General features: G+C 40.0%; 1 protein-coding gene across 1 annotated transcript; it reads right to left on the minus strand.

Annotated features, from left to right (window-relative positions):
- Nucleotides 1–1002: 1002 nt before the first annotated feature.
- Nucleotides 1003–4844, minus strand: LOC148881098 (putative lysophospholipase BODYGUARD 3). The gene is made up of 4 exons (XM_088963364.1): nt 4092–4844; nt 3648–3979; nt 3346–3545; nt 1003–1411 (listed from the first exon to the last, which is right to left on the minus strand). Exons 1-4 carry the CDS (start codon nt 4672–4674, stop codon nt 1087–1089), a joined length of 1440 nt encoding a protein of 479 aa, XP_088819490.1. The 5' UTR covers nt 4675–4844; the 3' UTR covers nt 1003–1086.
- Between the last annotated feature and the right edge of the window lie 8415 nt (nt 4845–13259).

Genomic DNA, 13259 nt, shown 5'->3' on the forward strand with positions numbered 1-13259 from the left:
TATGATATGTATCGGCCGATACATGAAGAAATTTTGATCCTTGTGTCAACCTAACCTAACCCACCTAATTGGGAGTATTTTATCAGTTCACTAAATTTGTTTCGCATTAAATTCCTTAACCTAACTTTATACCCGTAGTTTGAATGATATAAAATTTACAAGATTCCAACTTGGGTCAATAACAAGCTTGGGGGTCCATTTGTGATGTGACTGTCTCTTCCTCTAGCAATTACACTGATGCAACCCATATGTAATCTCTTTGGCTAAGCATCACTTTTTAAATAATGTGAACCAATTTTTATCTCAGTTAAGCGCTTTTCTGTATGGCTAAATCTTAAGCATTTGAATTCTTTTTTGTAAAGAAATCATAATGCATTATGATAAGTTTGCTGCTATTTTTGGATTTGCTTGTGTGGATAGAGCCATCACTTTTTTTTTGTCTTTTAGATTTAAATTTTAAATAAGACAAGATATTCTCAACAAAATGGGATGGTGAAACAACACTTATGCAGGCCGATTCTATATAATTGGTGTATATAGTTATATTAGAGAGATGAATGAAAAAAGGTGGAATCTTTATTGGCCTGTCCGTACTTTTCCGTTGAAATTAAGCTTATCATGGTTCAACAGGAGGAACTCGGCCCCACTTTGGTTCAGTGCTATTTTTGAGTGAGTCGTCCAACAGTAAACACCGTGGACGTTTTCGGTGGTAAAAGGTGGAATCATCAAGTGGGTATTGAGGTGGCAAATCATAAGCTGATAAAATCTTCTTATACAGAAAAAAAAAAAAAAAAAAACAGTTTTCATGAAACCACAACGTCTAAATTTTTATTTGAAAATCTGGCAATCAGGGAGATTGCAGCATTTTTAGGCTGTCGGTTGTTTTAGGTGTAAATATGGATCAGTGTAAAACTCTAATTCCAGTCGGTCATTATTTGTGGGCCTTTGTTTTGAATGTAAGTTTACATGGAAGTAACCCGCCCAATTAACGTGACGCAAGTGTTGAATGATTTCAGCGACTTAAAAATTTGGCAAGTTCACTTGTTATGATCATATGGATACAGATACGCAGTTTTAACTTAAAAATTAACGACTTGAATGTTTCCAAATTTGTTCAAGTTCCCTAGCAAAAGTCTTCTGTCTTCCCACAACAATGGTAATATGATCTTTCTTGTCGATCACCATAACGTCAGCTCGGGGAATCCTTTTTCTAATGTCGTAGCTACAGTGGATAGAGACAAGTTCATCTTCTTTGCCGTGGAATATGGTGACTTGGCACGTTAACTGATCCCGGACGGCGTCCAAATATTCATCAATCTTGCCGGCACTACCACAAATGATATTGTGTAAAGTATGCCATGCAGCGTTATGGGTGTGGCAGCAGAACCCATCCAACATGAATGTTCTCATCCTGCAGCCATGCATTTATTTATTTATTTTCTTTTTTGGAATGAATTGAATATATATATATATATATATATATATATATATATATATATATATATATGCAGAACCTAAAACATAAAGTTGATGAACAGAAAAGTACATCAAACTAGGGACCCAATTTAATTTTTTTTTATATTTTTTTTGCTAATAAGTTTATAGGGTGTTCACGGGTTGGGTGTAGGTTTTTTGCTCAACGGAACCAACCTGGTCAGTTTGATAAACAAATAACTCAAAATGGACTGGTTATAAGGAAAAATCGGCCCAAACATCAAGGGTGATTTATTGATTTTCAATCTCCTATACCTATTTTGTATATGGCTCTTTTTGTCTGATTTGGCTCATTGAGTCAAACATCATCTTTTTCTAAGTCATATAGGCTGCTAAGTAAAGTAACTCCAAACCAAGATCAAATCAACCCTCCACAGGATTGCCCCTCACAACGTCCCATAACACATCCTCGCCGTGTATTGGAAACATCTTCTGATGATAATATAAAAAATGATGATGTCATAATTGGGAGATGTTTCCAATACATGGCTGGGATGTGCTGGGGGGGCAATTTTGTGGGAACTGATTTGAACTCTCCCAAATCCATTTGTGTAAGCCTCTTCAACTTCAAGGCTATTACAAAAAAGTAATGAATGAAGGGGAGCCCAATTTCCTCCAACTTCAAGATTAATAAAGTAATAAATAAAGTGGAGTACAACTATCTATATTTGTAAAAAGTATTGTGTAAAGTCTTAAAAGTGGAAGGAATCCTATTGTTTCTATTCCAAAACCAGAAGTGTTAAACTTTTATTAGCCATAGTCAGTTCTGTCCGTTTCGGTTTTCAGACCAACCCAACCTGTCGGGTTGTTTATATTTATAAAATATGACTGACCAAAAGTTTCAAAAAACCAACCAGATTGGTTTGGTCGGTTTTATCAGATGGAGCTAGCTAGATATACTAAGCCAATCATTTAATTATTATCGATTAAGAATTCATCAAAGGCAGTAGGCCAGACCCATGATCAATTCCTCTCTAACAAAAACACAGAAATTAAGAAATTAATCACAAGTTGGATATATAGTGGAGAACGCCCTGGATGAAGGATGCTTGCCCACAGACTTAATGCCAATCAAAATAGAAAAGAACCCTAGGATCAAGCTCCATGTGTATGGTATGTGCTGAGACTGATCAACCTGTTGGACTTGTTTTTTTTTTCTTCGTAAGATACCTTTAATTAATTCACTGTGAGGTTTAATTATTTATGTAACTTAAGGCTTGATTAAACTATAACTCCTCTTCTCTCCTTCCTCTCTTTTTTTCTTTTCTTTGTCTTGGATCTTCCAACCGAAGACGGAGCAGCTCCTCTCTCTCTCTCTCACCCTATGTTTCCCTCGCCACATACAACCATAAAGATGAACAAGAATTCATCTCCTAGAAACACAAAATCGATTTGTTTCCTAGCTTATCATCTCCAATTAAGCTTCTTGAAAACCTACTAAGATCTATCTCTTCATGTTGTACTTTCCACCTCCTGCCATCAAGGTCCAAGGTGATTCACCCAATATTCGTGTGACCGCGCGCACTGACCAGTTGCAAGCTATACCTTGGTAGCTAGCTAGCTACTGGACTCAGCCTGCAATTCCACGTAGTATCAAGCCAGTCTTCAATCTCACTCAAAACTACACCTGATCAGGCTTCTAGCTCACTGACCAGACACCTCTGTAACTCGATCCACTTCTCATTCAGCAACCTCGCAGTGTATATTATTTTTATTGTTATTAATGGGCATCCAGATCCAGTCAATTATCAATTAGCTAGGTTAAAATTTGTCACAAAATATCAATAATAAGACCGCCACGACGGAAGTAATTAAGTGGGGTTTCACTTTCAAGGTTGGGTTACCTCTTACCTGTTTCTTGTGACGATTTTGGCGAGCCATTCCCAGAAGCGATGGTTCTTGCAAATAAGCAGGCAAATGGTCCGGCTTATATGTTCGTACCAGCAAGCAATCGATGCACCGAATGCTATCAACGGCCATACTCGCCGGGGCGCCACCTTTCTTAGCACGTACTGGTTCGCTTGTTCCCCCTTTGGTACCGGAAAATATGGCTGCATGCCTCGTTTTTTTTTAATATAATCTTAATCATCAATGATATATATATATATATAATAAGCCTCTTAAATCTTAATTATGACATATTTAAAACTTACCGGTGCAATTAACGTTAAGGACTTGACAGCTCCGGGATGTTTAACGGCGATGGCCAGGGCTAAGATGCAGCCCAGTGAGTGGGCCACCATGTGGAATGACTTTACTTTATACGGGTTCAATACTGAACGTTCGATCATTTCTATGTGCTCCCTCAGAGTGTAAAGGGAATCCGTTGGCTTGGGACTCCGTCCGAATCCAAGCAGATCTACCGCCATCAACCGATATGAGGAATTCGTAGCGCCAGAAAAGTTCGGAAATAGCGTTTCCGTCCAAAATTCAGAAGATGAAATGAAGCCATGAATGAACAATACGTCTTCTCGCGCCTCATTACCTGATGTTATTATTTCAGTTCAGACTTCAGACCCAAAAATGAAAAAAAAAAAAAACCACCAAACTCAGCTATAAACCCACCAAATTTATCCGGACTGTATTGCATTAATTACCTTTAGGTCCTTCGACTCGGACGTATAGAGTTTCTTTGCAGGAAGAAATCCAGGAAGTGCAGGTACTGCAATCACAATCAGACCATCGAGGGATGGGATGCGATTGTTGGCCTCCGATTTTGCCTTGTAACATCTCAATAATAGTGGAGTTAATCGTGAACGTTGATCTCAGGGTCCCGTTCTTGATCCTCTCGGAGTGGGACGACCGGCTCGTCGTTCCTTCCACTTTCAGCCGTTTTAGCTCCCTTAAAGTGGATTTCGAGACCTCCGACACCAAAGACGGACGCGAGTAGAGGGTTTCTGAGACGTCGTCCAGCTGTAACTTATTGGAACGAAGGCAAACGACCTTCGACTCGCCGGGTTCGGAGAGCAAGAAGGTAGCGATTCTCGTAATGGCTTCCTTGGCGGAGGAGCAGTAACACGGTTTCCATTCGGCTTCGATTAAGAAATCAACAACCTTGTAAACAATACAGAGGATGACATCAAAAAGGTCAAGAAAACAGAAGACAATGAAGCTCACAACGTTGTTGATGACCCTTCCTGTTAAAGTTAACACGGGTCTAGTCGCGACCATTATACCCATTTCACACTCCACGAACGAAGGAGGTTGAAAGCTTCAGTGTCGCCGGATACATGAGAGAGAGAGAGAGGGAGAGAGTTTTACATACAGTATTATCATTCAATCTACTCTCGTATATATAAGTCTCGCGCGCGCAGTGACGCAGCAGCAATGCAGCTCTTTCAGTTCAGAGCATCTACACAGTAGTAGGCATTAAAGAAAACAAAAAGAGAAAAGTGATTTTTTGGGACGGGTGTGTGCAAAATGGGTGATAGAGATTATTAGAGACAACCAACTCGCCATGAAGAAAGCATAAACATGCGCAACCCCTTTTAACACTTAACGTGTAAGAGAGCATGACACGTACTTGAATAGTGGGTGCAGATAGGATTCATCGTTCATTAAAGTTGTTGGTTGAGAGCTCACATCTCGGTCAACGTTGTGCCACGCCATTCCTATTCTCCATTTTCAAAATTAAAGGAGTCTACTGTCTACCCTTTAACGCCAGTGCCAGTGCTGTGGTGGACACCAAAAAACAAATATTTTTTTATTTATTTCATCTAATGTCTGGTTCTAAACTTTTCTTCTCCCACATGGAATCTTAGAGGCTCCATAGAAGTGGGAGCACCAGTAGCGAGTTCTTCATCCGGTATTGTGTTCTGGCGAGTAGTCAACTTTGACCGACCAATGAATCACAACGCCATGGCTCTCCAAGATCTCATTACAAATCTGGGTTCTTATTTATTTCTACAATCCTTTTATGTACCTTCCATGGTGGAACTACGCACATTCGTTCTTCACAACCCCTTGGCTTCGATTTCGAGCATAAACCGCTGTCTGATTGCCGTTAAGTCTCACTCCCATGTTGAGATGACGTGATAAAAAATGATTGAAGATATAATAGATTTCTGTCTGTGTTAAGTCTCACTAAAAAGCCTTCTAATGAATATTAATTTGAAGATTTTTTTTTTAATTCCATATATATATATATATATATATATATATATATATATATATATATATATATCATGTGTTCCACAATATAATCCACAAACTCGTCGGTTGTGGGATTCTTTTGTCTTTTCAAGCATGCATGAATTTCAGTTCTCAACTCTGATGAGCTCCTTTGTGTATCAAAGATGGATGGGAGGAGTCCAATAAATTAAATTAGTTTTGTTCATATTGTATGTATATGTATACGCCCGTCCCTTGTATTATATGATCATGTATGCTATTGGCCTAACGTCCAACAAATATATACTACAGGAGTGGTAGTGGCGCTACTGTAATGTTTGTGTTCTCGATTAAGCCCATGCACCAGTCACCACATGGAGTGCTGGCTTAATTTTATTGTGTCTTTTTCTCTTTCCCAGTGCATTAATGTGATATGCATGTCGGACTGTCGGTGGCTTATCACCAGTTGAGGATTAAATATTTAACATGATCCCAAAGTTAAAAGTTAATAGTAGTAATCATACAGAAAGAAAGGCTTGATGAAGTGAAACAACGAACTGATATGATATATTAGAGCATGAAACGGAAGTAATTAAGATCGACTGCAACTGTCCTTACTTGCTTCAAGACGACTAATCTAACGTTTGTGTAAATAAATAATTAGCAGCAGCATCCCAATTCCCAACCTTAATTGGTGGGGTGGGTTGACTGAATTATATAAATAGTAGTCATTTCCAATTCCAATGTTTGGTTCCTTGTGTCAGCTGGTGCGCAAAAACATGAAATCACATTAGTTTCTTGTTTAGTGGTTACTGGTGACTGGTGTGCATGCAGTTTCAGACGTCTCAGAAACATTAAACACAGATGCAGAGTACTGTGCATTAGTCATTGTTCATTCTTAAAATAACGCCTCGACTGAAATCAATAATCATGTTTAATTTCCTCTAATTAAAAACATACAATCTATACGTACATTGACTTCCACCTCTCTCAGACTCAACAGTGTAACTGCAATAAGTAAGAAACAAAAGAGAGAGTAGATCATTTAAGCTTTGCAAACTAAAATGGTGACACATCTCAAATGACCTTCAACTTCAAGCATTGCACTTGGAAGGCAGTCTGAAGAATTATATAGTTGACTTTATCAGCCAACTGGTTTGTGTGGTTCTCGATCGTAAATTACACCGGCAAACAGACAGTTTGACTCAGACGCAGTTTCTTTCCTGTCCTCGGGATGCCGCATTTGGAATCATTGAATGACGTGCCAACCTCAGGTCAACCCCAACATACATTACAATACAGGAGTCACAGAATAAATGAATTGACATTAATTAGTGGTTGGAGTGCTGTTCCAAGTAGACCTGTTGATGGGTCGGGCTTTGAAAATGTGTTGGCCGGAGCCCGAACCCGGTCTGACCATTAGGCCTAAATTTTGAGTTCAAGCCCATATATAAAGCCCTGAGCCTGACTTATATACAAAATGTTTTATTTTCAGTATATTTTTATAAATTAATATTATATTAATAAATTATTTTGTATTTTCTAATAATAAATTAATATTTATTAATAATGTAAGAAATAAATATATCTTATATATAACATACATGTTTTTCTATTATATGTAATAGTATCAGGCCGGGCTTATTTGAGAAAGTTCAAGCCCGGCCTGAAAAATGTATTTAAAGCCTGAGCTCAAACTTGCGGGTCTGAAGTTTTGTCCAAAGCAGAAAAATAAGGGTCAGACCGTTGAATTACCCGGCCCATGAATAGGTATAGTTACAAAACATGGTTTTTGGTTTCATCCTCCTTAGTCTATTATTGGAGAAGGAGACAACACAGGATACCCTATTAAGATTAAGATTAGGCTTAATTTATTGAACAAACAGAACTAATCGGGCAGCTTTGCATATTGCATCAAATTCTGTTTTCCACAAACAAACTAAGCATCTGGATATTGACTGCCACTTTGTTTGCGAACATGTTCGGAAGCACCGCATTCAAACTTTCTATATTCCCACAGCGAAGCAACCTGCTGACTTATTTATTAAATTAAACCTGTAGGCGTTGCACAGTTCACTTTGTTAGTTGGCAAGTTGGGTCTTGTTTCCCTGCCCAACTTGACGGGGGTAATAGAGAATAATAGAAAACAGTTGAGCTCAACCGTAGTTGAGCAAGTTGCATAAAATGGTTAGCCAAGCTGCCTTATAGCCCACGGCAGTAAATGAAAATTTACCTTTTCGTCTCTAGCCTTCGATTCATTTTTCTCTCCGAATTCTTGTTTTTCAAATATAACCTAAATCAAAGTAAAGGTAGATGCCGGAGGCTCCCGAAGCATAAGGTGATGGAAACTTCTTCGCTCCACATATTCAGAAAACAAATTAAGAAATTATATATCTAGCACGAACCATTTATCAATTAATTTGTGTGTCAAGAACTATACTGTCAATTAAGACAGAAGAATAAAAGAAAAAAGGAGCTGGCAATTGATGATCAGGTTTAATTACCTATTATATATTATGTCGAATTGTCGGATATGGTTCGGCCATTGGTGAATCTTCCGGAAGGTGCAAAGCCATTGACGTAAGGCGGAGAGTTAACTTTTGATAGGGTGAAGAAGTAGTCGTGTTATTTCCTGAGACTTGGAACGCAACATAAAGAGAACAGAAAGAAGACTTGATCAACATCAACTCATATCCATTTGTGTCTCGAGACTTGGAGAGAGTAAGTGTCGAGTGTCGACGACAGAGGGAGCTATTACTATTTATAATAAAAGATTAGTAGAAACGGAGAAAAATTCTTCTTTCTAGCTGTTTGTTTGATGACAGCAACAGTAGGAAAGGAGCAGCCCAGTTTGCATGGTCTGTGGAGATTCGAGAAGCAGGTAGGAATATATTCTGAAACAGTCCGTCTCCGACGAAAAGAAAGAAACTGTTCCAAATCTTTCTACATGATAATAACACTAACACATAACAAAGAAGAAATGGAAAGAAACAAAGAGAAATCTCTACGTGGGATATGGCATACGTCAGTAAGCTCTTTCTCATTGCTACAAATTCTTCATTTTCCTATTTATCGGTGAATAATGCATGTGCTAGAGGAGCCCAAGGGTAGGTGTATAAAATAAGGCTGGACCGCTGCCGCTGGGTCGGCCCCCGCTTGCAACTTGGATGGTTGGACCGTCCCTAATCGAGTCGTTAGGGCCTACTTCAATTCTGCTCCGAGACTGGATGGTCCGAATCTGCCCCCCCAGATTTCCGTCGCAGTATCATCAGGGGTCTAGCTACCTGCCTACTTGAACAGTTGAACTTCTATAGTTCTATCATTTTATTTTTATGGCCGGGTCAACAAGGAGTCAAGAACGAATTAGCTACCTAATAATAATAATAAAAAAAAAAAATTTAAACAGTTTGAATTATATGGCCGAATGGTCTGAGTTGGACGGTGGGCGATGTGGGCCCTTTTTTCGGTGTTGGCATATGGGCCTTTAACTCTGCAAAAATAGGTTTTCGCTCCGTTACTAACGATATCGGAAATGCTTACACCTCCTATTCAACTGTATCATAAAAGAGCTGGTTTTCATCAAAATTCACCTTAGTGATTTAATTGGTCAAAGTCCTCCTATATTAGGCTGCGTTTGGTTTAAACGAATAAATAGGGAAAGGTAGGAAAACTTTTACAAATCTTGTATGGGTTTTTTTACCTTTTCATTCAAAGCAAACATAGCCTTAGCCTTAGGTACCATTGATTTTCTCAAACTAAAAATTAAAACATTTAATATATAAATTAGGGAAATTATCTAAAAGTTTTCAGCATTTATCTTAAACTCATCACAACTTTTCAAAATGTCTATAACTCACCATGTCACTAACTTGACGTTAAACAGATTAACATGTGTTAATATATTATCATTTTAACCTTCATAAAAAAATATAAAATATATACAAAATAAATTAACGGGTGTTAGTATATTGCCATTTTAATATTTAGACATGAAAAAAAAAAGAAAAAAGTTCAAAAAATATTTTCAAATATAAAATACATAAAAACATAGAAATTACAAAAAACATATATAAAAATTTATATTAATTGTAAACAAAATAAAAAATTATTTTCAAATTATAGAAACTATAGAAATTGAAAAACAAAATCAAAAAATAAAAATTGTAGAAAAAACACCAACAATTATAGAAAAACACATAAATTATAAAAAATAACAAAAAAATACAGGAAATTTTATAGATTGTAGAAAATAGAAAATGTAAAAAAAAATAAAAAAAAAGCATTGGAAATTATAACAAAACACTAAAAATGCAAAAAAAAAAACAAGAAAATTGAAAATTGAAAAATACCATTTTTCCACTAACTTGCCATTCAAGGGTAATTTGGTCATAAAAATTGTTATTCATGCTGACATGGACACCTTTGTTTAGAGGCATTAACATGCACTAACGGAAGGTGAATTTTGGAAAATAAAAACTTAGTGACATGGTGAGTTTAGACATTTTGAAAAGTTGTGGTGAGTTTATGTGAAAGGTTAAAAACTCATGGTGAATTTTAGACAATTTCCCTATAATCTAAGGGATGTTTACCGTCTGATTTGGTGCAGTTGGAGATTATTTCAAATCAAATCAGTAATTACGATTTAAGAATTAGCAAAGGTGGAGTGGTAATGGGCCTATATGGCTGGTGGTCAGTGGTTGAGAAGAAAGGTATATAGAGGGGTAGTTTTCGGTTGAAGAAGGCAGCTAGGGCAAGGCATTGAAGAGTTAGAAGAGTGAGATTAGTTAAAAGTTAAAACTAAAACTTAAAATTAAAACTCTATTATTTTTTAGAAAATAAAATCTTTTATTAAATATTTATATATTTATAATTTTAAGTCTAAAATATTATATATTATATAATATTAATATATATATAATATGTAAATTTGATTTGGTTTGGTTTATTAATTTAATGAGACCAAATCAGATCATTTTTTTTATTCACACCTGATGAAGGAAGATTTGGCCCGACCTCATAGTTACGCAACATGTGGCAAAGGCACAGCTTGGCACAAAAGCACGCCTAAGGTGCGAGCACCAACGGGAGGAACCAGCGGACCGAACTCCCCTACCAGCAGTCCGAACTCCCTACTAGGAGCCCGAACTCTCCCTTTGGCCCCAAACCACTCAAAGGACAGTAACCCGAACTAGCCTGCCTTATAGCAGTTCGGGACACACCTTACCGAACTGGCCTATGGCAGTTCGGGACACACCTCACAAACTGGCCTATAGCAGTTCGGGACACACCTCCCCGAACTGGCTTGCCTTATAGCAGTTCGGGACACACCTCACCGAACTGGCCTGCCTTATAGCAGTTCGGGACTCACCTCACTGGACTGGCCTGCACTATGGCAATGTGGGACATACCTCCGAACTCAAGACTTCACATCGATCACCACTTCAGCACTTCGCCTCCAGGACTCCAAACTGAACAAACCGTACCATGCCTGACACTAAGGAAGTTCGTACCCAGGGGCAACGCACCTGACTAACTTGGGATCTGACGCTTGACGACCGCACTTCAAACGGCCACCTGCCACCGCCACCTGACACCGCCATCTCCAGTTACAGAGATGGCTCTGACAAGGAACAATGGTGGTTCTATCCCAGCAGAAAGGATGACACTCGAACTAGCAGAAATAGAGGTAATCATACCCGACCTGACAGAGGCCTCGGAGCGAGTGCACGAAGTGGTTATAAAAGGCCCCCTACCCCCAACAACAAGGTATGTGAACTTTGCGCCATCTGGTCTTTACTTTGCCTTTGAGAGAATACTAACTTGAGCTTCGGAGTTATCTCACCAGGTTCCCCCCGGAGTTCCCTCATCTTCTCCATTTCAGGCTCCCCGTTGCTCTAGTCAGAGGCAAAATTGTTGACAGCTAAGATCGGCCGGATTGCGCTCCATCAATTGGCACCATTTGTGGGAAAGCTTCTAAAAGCCTCCCTCTAAATCTCTTTTACCTCTCTTACCTACCATTCTTCCAAAAACTCCAACACCCATGGCTTCCTCCAACAATGCTAGACGTGGCACAGAAACGACCACCACCGGAGAGCAACTCCAAGTTCCCATGGTGTGCATTGGGCAGTTCACCATCCCTCTTTCAGTGGATGGGATCCCCAGTTTGAATGCGCCACAAGCAGTGGTGCCCCTGAACCTTCCTTCATTGAACACCCCTCTTCCACTCCCTATCGAAACAACCTTCACTGAACCAACTGTTGTCCCATTGGCGACCCGCCAGAACTTGCTGGACGACCTAATGCAATGCATGCGGGCAATGCAAGCCCAAATGCAATAATTCCAGCAGCACCAACTCCAGCAACACCAGGTACTACACCACCTCTCCCAACACCATTATCAGCAGCAATTCCCTCAGCTACCCCTAAACCAGTCACTGCTTCCCCCCCGGCACCCTGTTTCGAAGCCGGTTAAGGCCTCCCCTCAAGGTGGGCGCCCTAACCAAGGAGAAGTTTCCCAACTCCATAACCCCCCTAATAGCCAAGCCTCATCCCTAGGCCAAAAGTAAAGAAAAATTACCCCCGCCTCGCGGCTCACAGGTGGGTCGGGAACCTCACCCACAAAGTCACCTCAGCGCTCCAAGCCCGAGTTCCCACTCATGGAGAACCGGTTCAGTGCCCAGCAGCGCTAGCACCAGCCCCGCTCAAAGAAGGCGCCAGTGAAGTCACCGAACTGCTACCCGTGTCTTACCCGAGCTCAGAGGTAAGGAAGAGATAAGCTCGGATGAGGTAAAAACTGTCCCAATTCTCTCAGTTCCTTCCCCCCTCGAATCAGAACTTTTGGTAGTCCCCATGACAAGAGACTTCAAACTTTCATCTCTAGACAAGTATGATGGGTCCTTTGACCCCAATGACCATGTCGACGCATTCCAGTCACAAATGCACCTCACTAGGGCCAGTGAGTCATGCATGTGCGTGGCCTTCACCACCACCTTCAGGGGGTGGCCCGCACCTGGTACCGGAACCTAGCTCCGGGGTCAATAAGAAGTTGGGCCCAATTCGTGTAGATCTTCACCGCACACTTCGTTACCAGCAAGTGGTGCCCCAGAACCGAGGAAAGTATCTTTGGGGTAGTCCAAAGGGAAGGAGAATCTATCCGGAGCTACATCAAGCGGTTCAATGAAGCATGCTTGCAGATACCGCAGTTAGACCCCGCGGTGCAGCTAGCGGCGGCCAAAAGAGGGGTAACGCACAAAGAGTTCAAATCGCACATGGTGGCCAACCAGCTAGCAACCGTGGCCGATTTCCTCAAGCTCGCGGACAAGTTCATGAGAACAGAGGAAGAAATCAACCAAAGAACCGAAGGCAGGGTCAAGAAAAGAAAAAGAGAAGGCGAGCCCTCCAACCCAAGCGACAGAAGAAGCCAGGTCCAAGAGGCAAAGCCAAGCCAGCCGTCCCGAGCTCCCTTAGTAGTTCGGACGGATTACACATTGTTGAACACAAGGCGGACCGAGATCTTGATGATGATCAATGATGCCCCCTACATAAAGTGGCCACCTTGCCTAAAGAGTAGTCCAAACGAGAGAAATAAAAATCTATACTGTAGTTTTCATAAAGATCACGGTCATAGTACCGAACAATGTAATAATCTCTGGGACG

Source organism: Nelumbo lutea, chromosome 1 (assembly GCF_056320005.1).
Source record: "Nelumbo lutea isolate HS-2025 chromosome 1, American lotus-T2T, whole genome shotgun sequence".
NCBI lineage: Eukaryota > Viridiplantae > Streptophyta > Magnoliopsida > Proteales > Nelumbonaceae > Nelumbo > Nelumbo lutea.